Here is a 19765-nt window from a genome sequence, read left to right on the forward strand (position 1 = left end):
TAAGATGTTAAAAGGTGCTGGCGCAAGGTAGCATGAATACATTTTATGAAGATACAGACTTCTAAATACAGTTTTTGAGTAAATCTACTTTTCACCAGTTCAGTAGTGATATTCGCCACACTGTACACCACAAACCAGAACAGTAGGGGGCACTGTGAAAATCGCTCGTGATACTCCACGAAGAAAAAAAGACAACGAGCTGAAGCACTTCCTCTTTGTACCATACCAGCTTCTTCGGTTGAGAGGACGTCTGTTACTGCAGCACATAAAGATGCCGGGGCTCTTGAGGACCATTGCTAGGCGCGTTGCTCCTGCCCTTCGGGGACACACCATCATTCAGAGGGCTAACCTCCAGACTAAACCGGCCAAGGAAAAGATCGGTCCAGTTGTAAGTGTCTGTGCCTTGACCTCATGCTAACCGACTGACAAGCTAGTAGCTATTGGCTGTCCTTGGCTGACGAGGTCAAAACCGATATTTCTAAAGTCAGTGGGAGTTTTTTGTCTCCATTTCACAAAATAAATGAATTCAAATATCTGCATGCTGAGGAAAGTATATAAAATTACCATTCGTTGTAGATGTAGAAATATATAATCATTTAGATCTAAGCTAACACGTTAGCAACATTATGTCATGCCGTGCTAGCGTTACTAGAACAGAACCGTGAACTAGGAAATAGGGGCGGACATTAACGTTAGCTACCACAAAAATATGTATCCATGAGAAAATTAGAGATACCAGACCTGGATCCAAGATGATGACACATCTACTACTGAAAACTAGTGTTCTAACGTTTTTACCAAAGGAAAGGTTTACGAAAGGAGGTTGATGAAGAAGTCATGATTGATGAGGCGATTTCATTTTAAATATGACAATATAAACTCTGAATGTGTACTTACATCTTTAGAAAATAATTTATCATGAGACAATTTATTCTACTATTGTCTGGTTATTTTTTTAATTTAATATTTCTGTTAGTGAATCCTGTGTGTGGGTGAAACCTGCCTCACCTCTGCTGCCATATAAAGGAAATACAAAACTGAAAGATCGGGTTTTATTTTATTAACGGTAACGTTTAAATTACAACTTGAAGCCTGAATGGTTCGACTTGACATTCCAAATCATGGAGTTACTTATTTTAATTCTATCATGTAGAGAATAAAGTAGCAATAATCTACTTTGGTTTGGCTTTGTCTACTTTAATTTGGGCAAACCAGTATTCACATCTTTCTCTTACTAAAATGGAATTCTTTCAAACTGGCCTGTGAAATGTGTAAATCTGAGGCCTGTTTGTGTGCCAACAGGAAAACAGAGCTTTGTAGAAACTCTGTTATATTGGTATATAACATATGGTGGCAGTAACACAGCAATTTTCTTGAAGTCACAATTGCTTGTTTTCTGATTAAGCCATGACTCTAAACATTTGAACATTTGAACAAGTGGGTGTTGCCTTTCATCTATTCAGCACAACACCAGAAACTATAGGAGATATATACCAGGCTTTCTGTTGTTAGATCATGCTGTCCTTCAGGAATCCTAAGTTATTTTATATGTCATTCCTAATCATGTGACTTGTTCTACTGATGCACTGTAAACAAAACACAATTGATTTGTGTGGTTTACTTTTTGTGTCACATCAAGCCTTCTGCACACTCTACCACTCCTACAGCCCGAAATCAAACTGACTTTCTCCTGCTGTGTGCTCGCACAACTTTGTGCAATGTCCAAAACTGATTCTCCAGACATAGTCCGGAATGCATATGTGAAAAAGGCTTAAGATGATATAAGTCTTCTTTAAAAGGCTTCCTGTCAGCACAAAGGGTACACTTGTTTAGAATTCTGGGTACAGTACAAGGCTCAGTGCATCAGTTGTCAATATTCAACACAGACCTTAGTAGTATTGATAGTTTGAGGTTTGAGCTACCTACCCCTAGTTTCTAAAAGTCCCTATGTGAGGACAGTTTTCAGAAGCTGTTGTACATATAGTGCATGAGTGAAAAGGTAATGACATAATGTTTTGATAAGTTAACATTAGCTACATACCATAATTGAAGCAGAGCATAATGTTACCTATTTACACTAGCACTGAATAACTGGATATCCCTGTCTCCCTCGCAGTGTCACAATGATTCAAAACACATCAAGTAAACATTTTATCAGGTCCACTTAGTGGAGACTGATACTCTAATGATTTAACAGCCCCGCTCTCAGTTTCCCTGAGGTTAAGCCTCAGATATTGATGGTGTCTGCATCAACAGCGTCTGTATATCAACACTAAGCTTTTATGGGGCCGACAATTAGTCTAAATTAGTGGAAGCACAAAAAAATATGTAAAGAAAAAAGCCACATAAAGCAGCAGAGTAAATAGAGGATCTGTATTTAGTTATTTCTCTCAATACCAATCCATTAAAATACATCTGTGGATTTTCAAAATTTGCTAAATATTTGTTTTCATTTGATTTTTTTTTTTTTAAATCAAGTAATTATTTCAGTGCTACAACATGTATTTAACTATGTGCATTAATGTACAATAAATGTTTATGAAAAAACACTACACATGCAATGTATTGAGGCGGGTTTTTGCTCTATGATGTGAATGAAGACACCAATGAGACTATGTACATTTGACCATATTACTGTCAACATGTGCATAAAAAAGTATGATATAAATACTTTTTGTAGGCAACCCAAATAAACTGCCTGTAGAGCAAATAGAGGGAGAATTCTCAAAAAGCCTGATGTGAGCAGCAGTAAAATTTATATTGGCAGTGTAAACAGGCTCAGACACAGTTTGATTAATGGGTGCTGCTTTATATTGATGTGAAGATGAGGATGACTGAACGCCCTCTGTGTCTGTTGTCCAGGAAACTGTTGTTGGAATGGGAATGTTCTCCATGACCATCTTGGCACCATCTGGATGGATCCTGGCCCACCTGGAAGACTACAAGAAGAAAGAGTAAACTGGACATTTCAACCATTTCATACCTTGTGTAGTCAGCTTCCTGTCTCCAGCAACAACCTGGGACCCTCACCGTTATTTTCTGCAGCAGGGATGAATGGAATATGGAACAAGTTTTACCCTCAGTCTTCTACCTCTCCCTTCACTTTCATTCCCAGATACAATGCTTAGATACTTTAAATATTGTGTTGTACATCTTCCCTTTTAAGGAGTATGTTACAAAATTAAATTTACAATTACAACTTACACAACCACATTGCCTGTGATTTGTATATTTTGTCTCCTTTAAACAAGGCTTTTGGGGTCTTGGTTGTCAGTTCTTGATTCTCAGAATCAATTCTTCTCACATACAGCAGGATTATATAGGGTATTGTATGAAGCCTGATGACACTTCAAACTAAACAAGTACAATGACATGACGTGGCTTCTAAAATCCATAGCTGCCCCGAAAGCCTGTGGCTGATGCACTGCTTGTTCAGCACTATATGTAAATTTCCAGGTGCTTGTTCGACCTGCCTACCTGCATAAAAGAAAAATACAGTGGCAAGAAAAAGTATGTGAACCTTTTGGAATTTGTTTTGTTTTAAAATACAAAAAATTCAGATCTTTTATGTCTTAATTGAGAACAACAAAAAAATACTCATTGTGCTAGTTGAAAGAGAGTGTGAGCCCTTGGAATACTGACTTTAAAAAAAAAAAAAAAAAACTAATCAAAGTCAGAAAAAGAAATAAAGGAACATAATGACACTCCACAGCAGTATTGGCAAAATGTTTTGTGGACTGACGAAACTAAGATTGAACTTTTTAGAACGAACACACAACACTACATCTGGCATAAAAATGGCAATGTATGACATTAAGAAAACATCATCCTAATCGTAAGGTATAGTGGAGGATACATGATTTGGGCCTGCTTTGTGGCATCAGGGCCAGGTGATGTCCAGTAATGTTCATATACATGGTTAATTGGATTTGGAAGTAATAAAAATATCATTAAAGGGAAAAAATGTCAGCAACACATGATAATAATACTGTTTTAGTATTGCTATGGAAGCTGATGCTGCCCCAACATTGTTTAGAGAAACATGGACACCTATGTAAAGTAACATTATTAGTGGTTTATTTACACGTGTTCAAAATTTAATTGCCATTTTAATATGGTTTTTGTTTAAAGTGATAGTGTCAGGGCTACTTGAAAACATGTTTCAAATTTAAATGTCAAATATTTGGCCTACATGAACTTCCATATATTCTACCGTTAAATCACTTGACCGGTAGTTGATCATGTGATGCGTCGCGACACAACATCTCACTTGTGGTCAAACAAACAGCAGATTTCATCAGGTAAAACATATTGTTGTTACTCTGTAAGTTAATTATTCACTGGCAGTTACATGTTGGCAGATTGACATGAACTGACTCAGCCGTAAATGTCAACTAAGGTATAATAATTCAGAATCCGCTGTTGCCATATTGCGACACACTTGCTAACGCCGGTGCTTCGCTTCCAAACTCAATTTAAGTATATCACAATTCACCAGAGTGCAGCTTATTGATATTGGTAACTGTTACGGACCATTTGTTTCTGTGTCAGTCGTAGACCGCAACCAATCCTTTTTGGGGCAAACTTATTTTTGGAAAGTGACGCATAACTTAGGTCGTTTGGTAGTCAGCTAGCTAAGCACACAGTCATTTGCGTGCGCTGGTAGTGTGTCAGTTATGGAATGGAGTTTGGCGTGTTTTTTTCTTGTGCCGCTGTATCTTCCTCACTCAGCGCACCTTACACCTGTTTTTCAAGCTTTGACTTAATCGCATTTTTCTAATTTCTAGAAAACCATTAAAATGAGGCTGGTCATTCTAGACGACTATGAGCTAGCCAGTGAGTGGGCAGCAAAATACATCCGCAACAGAATCATCCAGTTCAAGCCCTCTGCTGAAAGGTACTTCACCCTGGGCTTACCCACAGGTCAGCACTCCTCACAGAACCACTGGTGGTAGAGATGGTATAAAGACTATTTTCTGCAACAATATGGCAGTGTTAATAAGCAGAATGTATATACACGTCTCCTTTTCTTCCAGGGAGTACTCCTTTTGGCTGTTACCAGAAGTTAATTGAATACTATAGAAGTGGAGATCTTTCATTCAAATATGTGAAAACTTTCAACATGGATGAATATGTAGGTGAGTTAGAGGATTTTAGACTTCAACTTTAGAACTAAGCACTGTTGTTTTGGGAGAAGTTTGATTCTTCCGCAAGCCTTAGGTGAAAAATAAAAGCTGACTTTATTGTTCTCCAGGTCTCTCTCGTGCTCATCCAGAAAGCTACCACTCCTACATGTGGAACAACTTCTTCAAGCACATTGACATTTACCCATCCAATGCTCACATTCTGGATGGGAATGCCAAGGACTTGGAGGCAGAGTGTCAGGCCTATGAGCAGAAGATCACAGAAGCTGGGGGAATCGAGTTGTTTGTAGGAGGTTAGTAAATCCTTTTGTAATGTAATTTTGTCTGTCATACCTCATTAGTCACCCTGTGGCAGATGCCATGAGGATCATATAATCTATTATGTGTTGTAAAACATCTCTCTTCAGTTCAATCTTCATGGTTTCTTCTCAATGTGTTTCTGTAGGCATTGGGCCTGATGGTCACATAGCATTTAATGAGCCAGGCTCCAGCCTTGTTTCCAGGACCAGAGTGAAAACTCTGGCTAAAGACACTATTGTTGCCAATGCTCGTTTCTTTGGTAACGACCTCTCCAAGGTTCCCACCATGTCGTTGACTGTGGGTGTAGGAACTGTCATGGATGCCAAGGAGGTCAGATGGTTTCCTCCAATGTCCTACAGTAACGGATTACATTTGACGATGTTAAGATACTCTGAGAGTATATTGCATGTACTGGAGATGGGAGGATTGACTGATTGTATTGATATTATTATGAATATGCACAGGCATCTTCCAATATTGAGTCAGATGTGAATACAGAGGCTGATTCAGTTCCATTAGCCATTAGAACTGCTGTTCATATTTCTCACAATGAAGAAACATAAAAGAAAATCTGGGACTTGTTCTGATTGGCACAGTGTTTGTGTAAGTGAGGCAGAGAATGTCCTGGAGATAAAGTCTCTGCTTTTTTACTATCTCTTTTTTATTATGTGTATCTACTGTCCTGAATCAAAAGCAAGCTGTGGATGTACTGAGTGTAACAGAATTATTGTCCTCTACTCAGGTGATGATTCTGATCACAGGGGCACACAAAGCCTTTGCACTCTATAAAGCCATAGAGGAAGGCGTCAACCACATGTGGACAGTCTCAGCCTTCCAGCAGCACCCTCGCACCATCTTTATCTGTGATGAGGATGCCACCTTGGAGCTCCGAGTCAAAACTGTAAAATATTTCAAAGGTATACTATACTACTATACTATAAATTACACCTTCTTTATTCTAAGTGGAGGATAAAGCTTCAGTTTTTTATATATATATATATATATATATATATATATATATATATATATATATATATATATATATATATATATATATATATATATATATATATATAAACTGAAGCTTTATATATATACAGGTGGGATTTGTTGCAGGACTGTTGGATCAGACTGTTTTAGTTTTAACTAGGTGGATGTAGTTTGAGGGGATAGATGTGAAGGCTCAGTAGTTATAACAGGTCATCCACTAATGACAGGTTGGATTCCTGGCTTTTCACTTTCACATCCAATTGTTCCAAGGTAAGACACTGAATCCCAAGTTCATGAATTGTTCTCTATGGATGTTCAGGAATTTGGAAAAAGTGCAGCTCTGCTTTCACCTATAACTGAAACTGAAGCAGACCCACCACAACATTTTTGTGATACTAAATGTTTTATATTATTCAAAAGGAACTGCTCTAAAATCCTGCGATCTTTGCTCAGTATATTCAGAATTATTCAAACCCCTTTGCTGTTTATTCCAAATTGGGGTCAGGTGCATACTGTTTGCTTTAATATTTCTTGTCTCTAGAACTTGGCTGTAGCAAATAAACCCCTCCATCCATTTTCTTAACTGCTTGTCCTCTTAAGGGTTGCAGCAGGGCTGGAGCCTATCCCAGCTGTCATTGTACAATAAGCAGGGTACACCCTAGACAGGTCACCAGTCTATCACAGGACTGACATACAAAAACAGACCATTCCCACACACAGTCACATCTATGGGCAATTTAGATTCAATTACCTAATAACCTAACTTGTATGTAAGGATGAATTGTTTTAACTACCTTATAAGTTGGTGTGAAGAACCAGTGAGAATTGCAATTGCATTGTAAGATTGCTGCCCTGTGTGCGGAAGACTGGGGTTTAAATCCCAGTTGTGACCTACCCTCCAGTAGGTGTTTTTAGGCAAGGCCTCCTTACGCTTACCTTGGCCTTGGGCCTTGTACCTTGTACCTCACTTGTACGTCGCTTTGGATAAAAGCATCTTTCAAATGACTAAATTTAAATGTAAATTACTGTTGTAGAATTTAAAATACTCAGCACAGTTACATTTGTAAGATGGGAAGTGAATCAACTTTGAAAGAATTTGAATTGACCTGAACACTGTCACATTCATGGGTGAATTAAACACTGATAAAATGTTTTGACTTTTACATAGCAACATCAGTTGCACAGTAGTGAATAGTAAAAAGTTAACACTTTTCTGTATTTGTTTATGTAATGTATGTGTTTTTTTTGTTTTGTTTTTTTGTTTTTTTTTGTATTGTTTCTTTTTACCATTTTCACTTTCATTGTAGGTTTAATGCATGTTCATAACAAACTGGTGGACCCAGTGCTCAGCATAAAAGACCAGTAAAACAGGAAGGAAACTGAAGAAAGATCCCTGGATCCACCATAGATGGAAAGAATGATTCATCTAAGTTCTTCACCAGACTCACTTACAGCTGAGCCAGTGTTTGACTGACTGTCCTGACTGGGTATATGGTTTATTCTGAGACTCAAACTGTCTTTAAGAAATGTTAGCCTTATTAGACTGTTACAGATCGTGATGTTACTGGTCATAATGAGGATGTTACATTTCATTTACCGTAATCATGAGTCACTGCTGGTGCTCCAGGTTGACCCTCTTCATTTGTGTCTGATATCAGAACTTTACAGGATAGATTTGAAGCTGTGACAGTAAACTTATTACTTCAATTTGTTTGCTATCTCAAGTGAACTTTGTGAAACAAAATATGAAGTAGACCTTCATGACATTGTTTTCTGCAGCAACTGTCCAATTTCATATACATGATTCTGGACCCATGATTTCTCTGTTTAGCACTTCATTTGTATGGGCAGGATCCCTTTGCAGCCCTTGAAATATGTTCAGACTAAACAAGTGATTCATGCTCATATGTTTGGTTACAACATTCCTACTTTGGTTTAGTTTGAATCTTATGTTACACTTCCTGTTTATGAGGCTGTTGATATTTTATTATTATTATTTTGTATCTAAAAAATCTAAAAAGAATCCTTTTTGTTATTTTTCTTTTTTTTTTTTATCTTTTGAGAAAACTGGGGGTGGGTGAAATGGTTATGACATCCTTTCCCCCAATGAAACATCTGTAACATTGTCTGTGTCACAAACCACATTTAGCATGTTGTGATGTAGTTGTTTTCCACAGTGGGATAATCTCATATAAAGGGTTTTTTTCATCAGATACAATATGATGTAGAAAATACACTCACTGGCAACTTGTATAGATGGATATACTAATACAATCTTGAATCTCATCATTAATGTTAATAGGGTGACCAAAACACAACATAAAATCACCTCTGAATATATTGTACTCCTGTATGACTCCATCCCCCACTTTGACCTTAATAATAAACCTAGTAGAGTCTTCATCCTTCTGACAGTTTCACCGTAAACACAGAGAAGCTTGTCAAAATAGAATCCATGGCAGAACTCCTGCATTAATCTCAGAGTGTAAAGGTGCACCTAATAGAGCAGACAGTAAGTATATCACAGATGGGAAACCTCACTTTTCATACAATGTTATGAAAAAAGTTTTTATCCCCTTTCTGATTTTATGAAACTTTAAGCTGATCTATTTCTTTCTTCACTTAAGTGGGTGGTATTTGTGTAAAGGTAGGATGTAACATGAGATTACTTTTTAACTGTATACAATCAGAATTGTATTCTGGAGCAGAAGTATGACATGACATCACGTGTAAATACCACTGGTCATATCAATATAAAAACATTTAACAATTATCTCACACATTAGTTGCATGTCATAGACACTAGATGGAACCAGTGTAACATCACAGTAGGTTGTACACAACATATATCATTGCATACTCAGATTGTTCTGCTTCCAGGTTACATCATAGTTATGAGTTCAGTGTGTCTTTTAATATTATTAATAATAAATGTATTTATAAAGCACTGTTCAAACAAAGCACAAAGTGCTGTACAATAAAAACGGGCAGAAATTAAACAAAGTTTAAAATCACACAATAAACAAGTACATAAATAGCTAAAATAAACAACTTCAAACTGAAACATTTATCTCAATTAATGGGAAAAAGCAATAATGTCTGAGTCAGTGTCGTCTAAGTCTTTTCTTGGGCAGGTCATTCCAGAACTTTGGAGCTCTGATAGAAAAGACAGGTACAGACAGAAGCCTGATACCTGAGGATCTCAAATTTTGTTAAGGTTCATATAAAATCAAAAGAAGATATGTATGCTGGAGCCAAGCCATGTAAAGCTTTATAGGTAATCAATAAAATCTTACAGCCTATCCTAAAATAAACAGGGAGCCCATGGAGACAGGCAAGAATAGGTGTAATGTGGTTTGACCTCACTGGTCTAGTCAGTAGTCTAGTAGCTTAATGCTGAACAGTTTGTAGACGTTTTAGGTCTTTTTGATTAAGGCAGGAAATAGGCTGTTGCAATTATCAAGGTCAGAAGAGATAAAAGCATGAAAAATTATTTCTGCATCACTTAAATTCAACTGATCTAATTAGCAACACTCCTAAGATGTAATATTTAAAATTGCAATTGTTCATTGGCATAATAGGGAGGTACAACAGCATTCCATCAGCATAACAATGGAAGAAATGCCTTTGGATAACATCACTTAAAGAAAGCATATATAACAAAAATAAGATTGGACCAAGGATTGACTCTTGGGGTACACCATACTTGGTAGGAGAAAAGGATAACAGTAAATTGGATGTTGAGTCATGGCAACTGGACTTCCTTCTTGTTAGGTCTTTGGTGTGGACGAGTCTCTGCCTGAGTGTGTTGGTGGACTGGTGCTGCCTTGTTAAAGGCCCACTTGGGGTATCCACAGATTTTGAAAGCTGTCTTGAGTTGCCTGTCTTCTTTCAGTTAGGCTTCTGTGGAGGTGGGGATGTTTTTCGCTATGGTTCAGGGTCCTGATGACTCCTAGTTTGTGTTGTAGTAGATGATGTGAGTCAAACAAAAGGTACTGGTCATTGTTGGTGGGATTCCTGTAAACCTCTATTTCTAGTCTGCCGCCTGTTTCAATGATGACCGCACAGTCCCACAAATTAATTCAATTCAATTCAATTCAATTCAATTCAATTCAATTCAATTCAATTCAATTTATTTGTATAGCGCTTTTTACAATTGATATTGTCACAAAAACTAAACTAAAGCAAGAAACCATGGATGTTTACATGAAAAGTGAATGTATATGAATCGTAATAATCAGATTGTCCCTGTTGCGCAAGTCATGGGCGTGACGGTGGCAAGGAAAAACTCCCTAAGAAGGCAACAGGAAGAAACCTTGAGAGGAACCAGACTCAACACGGAACCCATCCTCATATGGTTAATCACATACTGTGTGTTTGGCAGCAGGCAGTCCAGTATAATAGTATAATATATAATAATATACAACTTAGTGGGCTCCAACCAACTATCGTCAGACTGAAGAAGCTAGTCCTGTTGCCATGACTCTACGTCAAGATAACTTCCCCTGGCCGACTAAGAATCTTCAACAACATGACATTAAATTGCTAGTAGCTATAAATATCATGAGAACCAGTCTAAATTTCATTCAAAAATGGTGTTAGATTCCAAGAGAGCATATAACTGCTGAGGAACTAGACATAGTCATAGGAGAGAAATGGCTTAGGCAGCACCTAATGAACTCTACAATAACTCTAATAAGAACAACCCCAGGTTTCTTTTCAGCACTGTAGCCAGGCTGACAAAGAGTCATAGCTCTGTTGAAGCTAGTTTCACATTGTTCCCAACTCTCAGCAGCAATGACTTCATTAATTTCTTTACAAATAAAATTAACTACAACTATCAGAGAAAAAATTGATCAGATCCTCCCTGCAAACTGCATGGATGGTTTTGCATGCACAACAGCTCTAGATTCATTTGTCAGACCTCACTCATACTTAGTTCACACGGAGCTTTGGTGACTTTGAAGAAGAAGAAAATCATTTTGCCGTCTATGTGGAAACTGCACCTGTGAAGATTCAGATGGAGCTGATTGAGCTGCAGTGTAATGACTGAAGGTAAAGTAGGACACTGCAGGACCTGCACAGTTTATTCACTCCATTCCCGCAGAAATGTCCCAGCTCCGTCCACATGAGGCTCGAACCTTGTTTATGTTTGGTAGCACAAATCTTAGTGAGAAGCTCTTCTCAGTGATGAAGACTAACAAAACAGCACACAGGAGTCGTCTCACTGGTGAGAACCTGCAGTCCATCCTGAGAATCTCCACAACACAGAACCTCACAACAAATATAAACGAACTTGTTGACAAAAACAGATGCAGCTCTGATAAAATGACTGAAGAACAAAGACTGAATGATTTGATTTGTTATTGCTGAAAAGCACAAATTAAATTTATATTTCCAGGTTTTGTTATGCAGCATGTTCATATTTTGAATTTGTATAATTTTGACAGGAGATATTTTTATAGAGAGCAAAGTTTTTTTTTATATAAAATGACATAGGATTAAAGAAATTTTAACGTTTGTTCTTTTAATGTTTACTTTATTTCTAACTTGTTTAATTTAGAGAGGATATTTTTATAGAGAGCAAAATAGTATAAGTTATTTAAGGTTTATGTAAAAAAAAGTTAACTTTTAAAAATTTTAGTGTGTTCAATAAATGTTTATCCTGTTCGGCCCGCGACCTAAAGTGTGTTTTGGATTTTGGCCCCCTGTGCAATTGAGTTTGACACCCCTGATCTAAACCATCAACATGTCTCACAGGCCCTATCCTGATTAGACTGCTCAAAGATAACAGGCTACATACCACAGGTTTTTAAGGTTGCTGCATGGTGGCAAAGAATTCTTATTTTTCTTAGTTTTTTTTTTTTTTTTTGGATGAAGTTACTTATATTGTGCTATTAGCAAGCAGCAGATTTCTGAATTGACTCTCTGTGTCTACTAGAGCTTATTATGACAGTGGCTGGCCAAAAGAAAAAAAACCCGACTGGTATTGGTACTGGTCTGGTTCTGCCCCTAGGAGGTAGGCATATGCAACTTTACCTCCTAGCTTGAGTGGCTCTGAACCATCTCTTAGTTATATTACATACTACAATGCACTTAGACCCTCCTCTTCTCCTTAACCTTTTGTTAAGGAGAAGAGGAGGGTTAATTTTCAATTAATTCCAATTTTATTTGTATGGCGCCAAATCACAACAGAAGTCATCTCGAGGCACTTTACAGTGTAAGGTTTACAAAGTATATTTGTATAAAGAATTATGTAGAGAACCCAACAATCGCATTTGAGCAAGTATTAGGCAACAGTGGAGAGGAAAAACTCCCTTCAGAGGAAGAAACCGCCAGCAGAACCAGACTCAGGGTGGGCAGCTGGCTGCCATGACTGGTTGGAGTGAGTGGAAAGAGGAGACTCTCCAAAGCACTAAGGGTGATGTCCAGAACTAGAAAGATCACAGGGTGTAGTGAAGGTGAAGGAAGATCAGGAGGATAGGGCAAGGATATTACTGCAGTAAATACTATGATTTTTTTAATGTTCATGAATGCTTTAACCAACAAAAAGAAAAGGTTCCGGTTGTTGAGCTTGTGTTGAGCCTGACCCAAGAACTTTATGGTGCAGGATTCCAGTCTGTGCAGCTCCACCAAGGAGGAATGTCATAAATAGTGAAGTCTCTCATTATGCAAGATGCCCTTTTTTGAGTGCTCTCAACCTCATCCTGCCCGTATACAGGGCCTATAAAAAGTATTCACCCCCTTGAAAGTTTCATCCTTTAATTGACATTATAAATCAATCATGGTCAATAATGATTGATTTATAATGTCATCATGAGCCTTGGCCTTGGTGGTGGTGGGCAGTGTTTGGGCCGAGCCTGAACAGGGATTTGGTCCCTGAGACAAAAAAAAGTCAGAGCACAAAGAGCACAAATTTTGAATGGACCACTCCAAACCTTGTTTCCACTAAATGTGGAAAAAAGGGAGGGGGTGTACAGGGTGGTTGTATCCACGGGAAAGATACTGAATCCAAAGTTGCACCCCAGTGAGTCAGGCCAGCTGCATGACAGCTCTGCCATCTGTGTGTGAGTGTGTGTGCGATTGGGTGTAACAGTGTAAAAACGCTTTGAGTTCCACTAAGATAGAAAAACTCATAAAAGTGTAGACCATTTACATTTAGTCACACATCTGGCACATTTATCCAGAGTGAACTACAAGTGAGGTACAAGGCAAGCGAAAAATCAAGGAGAAAATTATTAAAGCAAAGTGCTTTAACACTGTTTCCATTTCATGAGGTGCAAGTGCAATATGTATACATTTTTAAAGCTTTAAGGGCAGAGGAAAGTGCTGTTTTCAGCAGATTTTTCAAAACTGGGAGCTGCTGAGCTTGCAGTGGTGGCTAGGTCGTTCCACCACTGTGGAATCACTGTGCTGAAAAGTTTTGCCTGGAATCTTTTGACGTGACGTGAAGGGACCACAAGACGTCGTTCGATGGCATTGGATGGAAATTTAGGTAGGCAAATGCTGCTGAGTTGATTACTTTGTAAGCAAGGGTAAGGGCTTTGAAACTGATGTGGCCAGCTACAGGAAGCCAGTGCAGAGATCTGAAGTGGTGTAAATTGAGCTGAAGGGATTTGATGGTGCATGCTGGTAACCCTGTTAGTAAGACATTGCAGAAGTCCAGATGAGATATGACCAGAGCCTGCACAATGAGTTGGGTTGCGTAATCCAAAAGGTAGGGTCTGATCTTTCTGATATTGAAAAGGGTACATTTGTATGACCTTGAGACAGAGGAGATGTGGTCAGTAAAGCTAAGCTGGTCATCTATGATAACCTCCAGGTTTCTGGCAGACTTAGTGGGGACAGTCACTGAAAGTCCTATGTTGATGCTGATGTTGTGTTGTGTTTTATTGTAGGTCTGGCTGGAAAGGTAAGAACTTCTGCCTTGGAGAGGTTGAATTGAAGATGATAGATAGATAGATAGATAGATAGATAGATAGATAGATAGATAGATAGATAGATAGATAGATAGATAGATAGATAGATACTTTATTGATCCCCAAGGGGAAATTTTGGTGTTGCAGCAGCCATTACACACAAAAACATTTGAACATTGAGTAACATGGTCTACACAACAATACACAAAACACAGTACAAGAATAACACAGAGAATAGACAGTAATACCAACAAAACACACAGTAGGACTTGAATGTAAAGTGACTAAGTTACACATTGTTAAACCATCAGCGTGGACACTGACTCTCTGTCAGGGAGTCATTGTACAGGCTGATGGCTGTTGGCACAAATGACTTCCTGATCCGTTCCTTGTCACAGCGGAGCTGGAGAAGTCTAAAGACTAAGACTAAAACTGCTCCGCTGTTTGACAAGTGTGCTATGGAGAGGATGTGAGCTGTTCTCCATGATGCTCAGCAGTTTGTGCAGCATCCTCCTCTCCACCACCTGCTCTAAAGGTTCCAGAGGAGCCCCCAGCACAGAGCCAGCTTTCCTGATCAGCTTGTTCAGTTTCTTAGTGTCGCTGGCTCTGATGCTGCTGCCCCAGCATACGACAGCAAAGAATATTGCACTGGCTACAACAGACTGGTAGAAGATCTGCAGCATCTTGTTGCACACATTAAAGGACCTGAGCTTCCTCAGGAAGTAGAGTCTACTCTGTCCCTTCCTGTATACAGCCTCTGTCTTGAACTTCCAGTCCAGTCTGTTGTCCAGGTGAACACCCAGGTATTTGTACCTCTCCACCACCTCCACCTTCTCACCCAGAATGGACACAGTGTCAAAGCCAGTTTTCTTCCTCCTGAAGTCCACAACCATCTCCTTGGTCTTGCTTACATTCAAGGTGAGATGATTGTTCCCACACCACTTCACAAAGCTGTCCACCAGACCTCTGTACTCGGTCTCCTCCCCACCGCTGATACACCCAACCACTGCAGAGTCATCTGAGAACTTCTGCAGATGGCAGGACTCAGTGTTGTACTGAAAGTCTGAGGTGTACAGGGTGAAGAGGAAAGGTGAGAGGACAGTCCCCTGAGGTGCTACTGTGCTACTGACCACCCGCTCAGACTCACATCCCTGCAGTCGTACAAACTGTGGTCTGTCTGTCAGGTAGTCAGTGATCCAGGAGGCTGTGGAGGAGTCTACCTGCATCTTCAGGAGCTTCTCTCTCAGCAGGACAGGCTTTATGGTGTTAAAGGCACTAGAGAAATCAAAGAATGTGATCCTCACAGTGCTGTTTGCCTTGTCCAGGTGTGAGAGAGCTCGCTGGAGCAGGTAGACAATAGCATCATCTACTCCAACCTGGGGACGATAGGCGAACTGCAGTGGGTCTAGTGATGTCTCAACCTGAGGTCTCAAATGAGTCAGAACCAGTCTCTCCAGGACCTTCATGATGTGTGAGGTGAGGGCGACTGGTCTGTAATCATTTAGAGCAGAAGGAGATGAGGTTTTTGCTTCTCTCTTATCCAAGCAGAGATGTCAGTCAGACATGCAGAGTTCTGATTGGAATTAGCAAGAAAGACATAGTTCTCCTGCATTAGCTTCTCTCCATTGACTTCCTATAAAATCTAGAATAGAGTTTAAAATCCTCCTACTCACGTACAAAGCACCATACAAGTGCCATCATACCCTTTACTGTTCCTGTACTGTTCTTTGGTTGTGTAAAGCTGCTTTGTGACAATGTCAATTCTAAAAAGCGCTCTACAAATAAAATTGAATTGAATTGAATTGAATTAAAGACTTCATAGTGCCATATTATCCCAGCACTTCACTCCCAGAGTGCTGTAGTTCCAAAGGTGCCAAATGTAGACTGGGAGGAAGAGCCCTTAGCTACCAAGCTCCTCTCCTGTGGAATAGGAGAGGATCAGCCATAAAACTTTCTTTTTTCATAGAGCTTATAGTTAGAGCTGGCTCAGGTGACTCTGAACCATCTCTGTGTATTTTTATAGACTATACTATGCTAAAGCTATAGAGTAGTCTCCTGGTGGACCTCCTCTGATACAAAGTCATTGCATCACAATAAATTAATTCCCACAATTGGTGGGCCTTGTGTTCTGGAGCAAAACAAAACAGCAAATAGTATAATCATTCTGAAAAAAACATGGCTACAGAAAGCCAAAGAATTCATGCTTCATGTCCTTTACCCTGCCATTTGGTGTTTTGTAACAGCAACGGATGTTTATAAATGCTGTTGAAAATGACACTTGCCATTTATGAGCTGTTCAATGCCACAAATCATGTGCCAGAGTAGCGCATGTGAGGTGCCATAACAGCTGGCGAAATAAACAACAAACAATAGGGAAAATAAGATCATGAAATCTTTGGCTTTTGATACTGACGAGTGAGGATCCAGACCATCAAGGTGCAATTGAACAACTTCACTTAATAAAATGGATGACATTTTTCAAGTATTTCTAATACATCGCTCTGAAGCCATGTTTTTCCTCCAAATGTAGACAGGCTCCATACATACAGTATTAGAGTTCTGTCCCACATTATTACTTATTATTACTGCAACTTATGACCAATATTTTCAGGCACTGTTTTATTTTTTCACAGTGTATTAAATTTTAAGTCACGAAACAATGAGCAACATTTACACATAATGACATTGTACACACATAATAGATGCATTTATATGGCTTGAGGTGAATGCAATACATCACATTGTGCCAATCTTTAATAATTAGTACAGAAAAACAACCTTGCTGTCATGTTCAGAGGATTACTGAACATTTTTTTTTGAGGTTGTTAGATAAAAAAGGACAGCATGTAAATAAAATTATAAGAATAATATATAATAATAGATGATAATTTATGAAGCAAGGACAGACAAGTGTTGTAGAAAGGAGAACTGAAGAATGTGTTATGAACCTAGAATCTACTACACTTTCCTACCATGTGTAGGCCAAAGGCTTAGGGCTATGGATAGCTGACCTGACACAGCTTTGTCAAAACGTGCAAAAGTCTTGAAGATATACTGAGCAATGTGGCTACATTATTTGAGCAAAGAAGCTCAAACCTAGTAAACCAAAGGTTCTTACAATATGTTAGACAAACAATAGATTAAAATGCAAGCTTGTGTATTCAAAAGTATTGTCATATGAGAATAAGGCTAATATTTCACAACCCATGTTCCTACAGAATCTCCTTTTGGTACAATACGAACAGGTGTACCAAGACTGCTACAAATGCTGCTTTAGAAGAATGTTTATCATTTGCACATGTTCCTTGATGTAAATTAGTTTTTTCTTCCTGCTAGCTGGTAAAATAATGTAATTGGACATAAGAAATATGGGGACAGGTAAGTATGGCTGTAGAGACTCAGCCTTACTCTGGTGGCTGGCTGCTTCAGATCTCAATAGCCTTGCAGTGTGCAGAGAGAGATTAGATATTTAACCTGGCCTATTATAAATCCTCACTTTAAATCACTGGTATTCATTGCTAAAACAAATACACAAATTACACATAGCAAATTCAATATTCTGCTGATGTTTATGTTTCCACAACAATCCTATGGCTGAATCCTATTAGTTCAACAGCCATGTCACATTACCCATCTACTTTGTCTAAAGTAGATGTCAAAATGCTGTAATAATAATGAAGACATACTTTATCGATCCCCTTGGGGAAATCATGGTTGAACAGCTGCCAGACAGTGCATATCGGCATTACTACAGGGTTTCAGTGTTTATTCTAAGGGGCACCTCGACAAGTAACTAGGAGGGACTAGGAATTGAACCACTAACCTTTAGGTTTGTGCTCTACCACCTGAGCTACATGTTAGACAGATAGAGGATCTGTGTTTATATTATCCAAATAAAAATGACACATTTAGATGGGCTATCATTCTCATGTAAAGCAGATATCTGTCTAGTTTGCTGCTTTACATAGCAGTAATAAACAGTAGCTCTAATATAGCTGACAAACAAGACAAATACATTTCTATTGTGTAAAATCCAATTAATAAAATCCAAATGACAGCAAACTAGAACTGACAGCACTTAATCAGCAAGTGTGCACAGTGTTTGTTTAAGAAGAGATACTTCAGGAGGACAGCAGCATGATGAACAGTAGTGGGACTGATGATGTGGAAATGCATTTAATGCTGAATTTATCAACAAAACGGCTTGTATTCTACTTGTATTTCTACCTGTATGTATGATCCAGGGTATGTCCTCATTTAGTTGCTCCAGAGCTACAAGCTGAAATATTGCAGAAAGACACCTGAAAATGTGTGTCTCTAAACTATTATAAGACAACTTTTAACACATTAACATTTTAAAAACTGTTTTTTATTGTAATTAGGAAGTAAAGTATGAAGTTGTGAAATATTCTTCTTGTATGAGTCACATTTTTATCAGTTCATTTTGGAAAATGTCTTTTATTGTATTGTATTTGCTACTTTATTAATACCATTATATATTGTAAGAATGTAATTAACTATACATCCTTTCTCTTGACCAAAGAACGCAAAGTAGTGCTCTCATCCTAAGATAACAATTGCAACACTGTTCATGTTTGCATAGATTTATGTACCTTTCAATATAATCGTTGATAATTGAACAGTTCGAAACTACTACTTGTTTGGACACCTCAACCTTTACTTTTTTGGAAATGTGGTTTAATTTGTGGCTATGTCATCTTGGAATACAAGAATATTCTGTATCCGATGTTTTACATGGTCGATTTACATTTTTGATCAGAACTGATGCACAACACAACATTTGTACAAGACATGCTAATAATGTGTCTGGCGGCTTCTTTGGTTTATGTGAAAAGAACCTCTCGCTTGCAATTCATGGTTACATGTGACTGTAGCTTGGTACTCTTTCTTTCTTTGTTAATAGCACGAAAAAGCCATATAAATGTAGCAGTCTAAATGGATACACATTATACTGTTAGCTACATTTTAAAAGAGGACATCCATTTTAAGGCTTAAAGCTGATTTTTTGTACTATCATTTTCTTTGTGAAATTTTCTTCAACTTCAAATGAATAAACAACCATCATATTTCATTTGATTTATACTGATCTAAAATAAACAGCTTGATACAGCAAGAGACTGTGCTCCAATCTGAGCTAAAGTCTGTCACAAATAGTAGTGTCAATGGAGAAATTAATACTGAATCAACAAGAAAGAATATTCAGCATCATAGTTTCCTTTTAAATCACGCTAAACAATATCACGTCAAACTAAATGAACCTCTGCCATTCCAGAACAAAAACTTTACTGTAGCTAATTTCTTTAAAGCTTTGTAGCTGAATTTTTAAAGTTGGAAAAAAAATCAGCTTTAAGTCTGTAGTAGTTAAATGTTATTATTATTGATATGATATTA

At 38.2% G+C, this 19765-nt stretch overlaps 2 protein-coding genes across 3 annotated transcripts; both read left to right on the plus strand.

The window, feature by feature from the left end:
- Positions 1–196: 196 nt before the first annotated feature.
- LOC113159958 (cytochrome c oxidase subunit 8A, mitochondrial) lies at positions 197–3211 on the plus strand. Its single transcript, XM_026356993.1, has 2 exons — positions 197–388; positions 2863–3211. The coding sequence occupies exons 1-2, from the start codon at positions 272–274 to the stop codon at positions 2956–2958; spliced, it is 213 nt and encodes a 70-aa protein (XP_026212778.1). The 5' UTR covers positions 197–271; the 3' UTR covers positions 2959–3211.
- A 992-nt stretch (positions 3212–4203) lies between these two features.
- Positions 4204–8835, plus strand: LOC113157996 (glucosamine-6-phosphate isomerase 2). 2 transcript variants are annotated; one of them, XM_026353634.1, is made up of 7 exons: positions 4204–4301; positions 4788–4923; positions 5037–5138; positions 5255–5437; positions 5590–5774; positions 6187–6361; positions 7742–8835. In XM_026353634.1, exons 2-7 carry the CDS (start codon positions 4800–4802, stop codon positions 7798–7800), a joined length of 828 nt encoding a protein of 275 aa, XP_026209419.1. In that variant the 5' UTR covers positions 4204–4301; positions 4788–4799; the 3' UTR covers positions 7801–8835. The 2 variants fall into 2 exon arrangements, with proteins under 2 accessions (XP_026209419.1, XP_026209420.1); XM_026353635.1 differs by lacking the exon at positions 4204–4301 and having other exon boundaries at positions 4788–4897.
- The last annotated feature ends 10930 nt before the right edge of the window (positions 8836–19765 follow it).

The sequence above is a fragment of the Anabas testudineus genome, chromosome 12 (genome assembly GCF_900324465.2).
Source record: "Anabas testudineus chromosome 12, fAnaTes1.2, whole genome shotgun sequence".
Taxonomy (NCBI): domain Eukaryota; kingdom Metazoa; phylum Chordata; class Actinopteri; order Anabantiformes; family Anabantidae; genus Anabas; species Anabas testudineus.

What these genes read in the sequence shown, in the direction of transcription:
- LOC113159958 (XM_026356993.1), top strand. Translation starts at nt 272, where the DNA reads ATGCCGGGGCTCTTGAGGACCATTGCTAGGCGCGTTGCTCCTGCCCTT. An exon ending in AGGAAAAGATCGGTCCAGTT is followed by an intron (nt 389 to 2,862) that starts GTAAGTGTCTGT and finishes TCTGTTGTCCAG; the next exon opens with GAAACTGTTGTTGGAATGGG.
- LOC113157996 (XM_026353634.1), top strand. Translation starts at nt 4,800, where the DNA reads ATGAGGCTGGTCATTCTAGACGACTATGAGCTAGCCAGTGAGTGGGCA. An exon ending in CAACATGGATGAATATGTAG is followed by an intron (nt 5,139 to 5,254) that starts GTGAGTTAGAGG and finishes ATTGTTCTCCAG; the next exon opens with GTCTCTCTCGTGCTCATCCA. An exon ending in CTGTCATGGATGCCAAGGAG is followed by an intron (nt 5,775 to 6,186) that starts GTCAGATGGTTT and finishes TCCTCTACTCAG; the next exon opens with GTGATGATTCTGATCACAGG.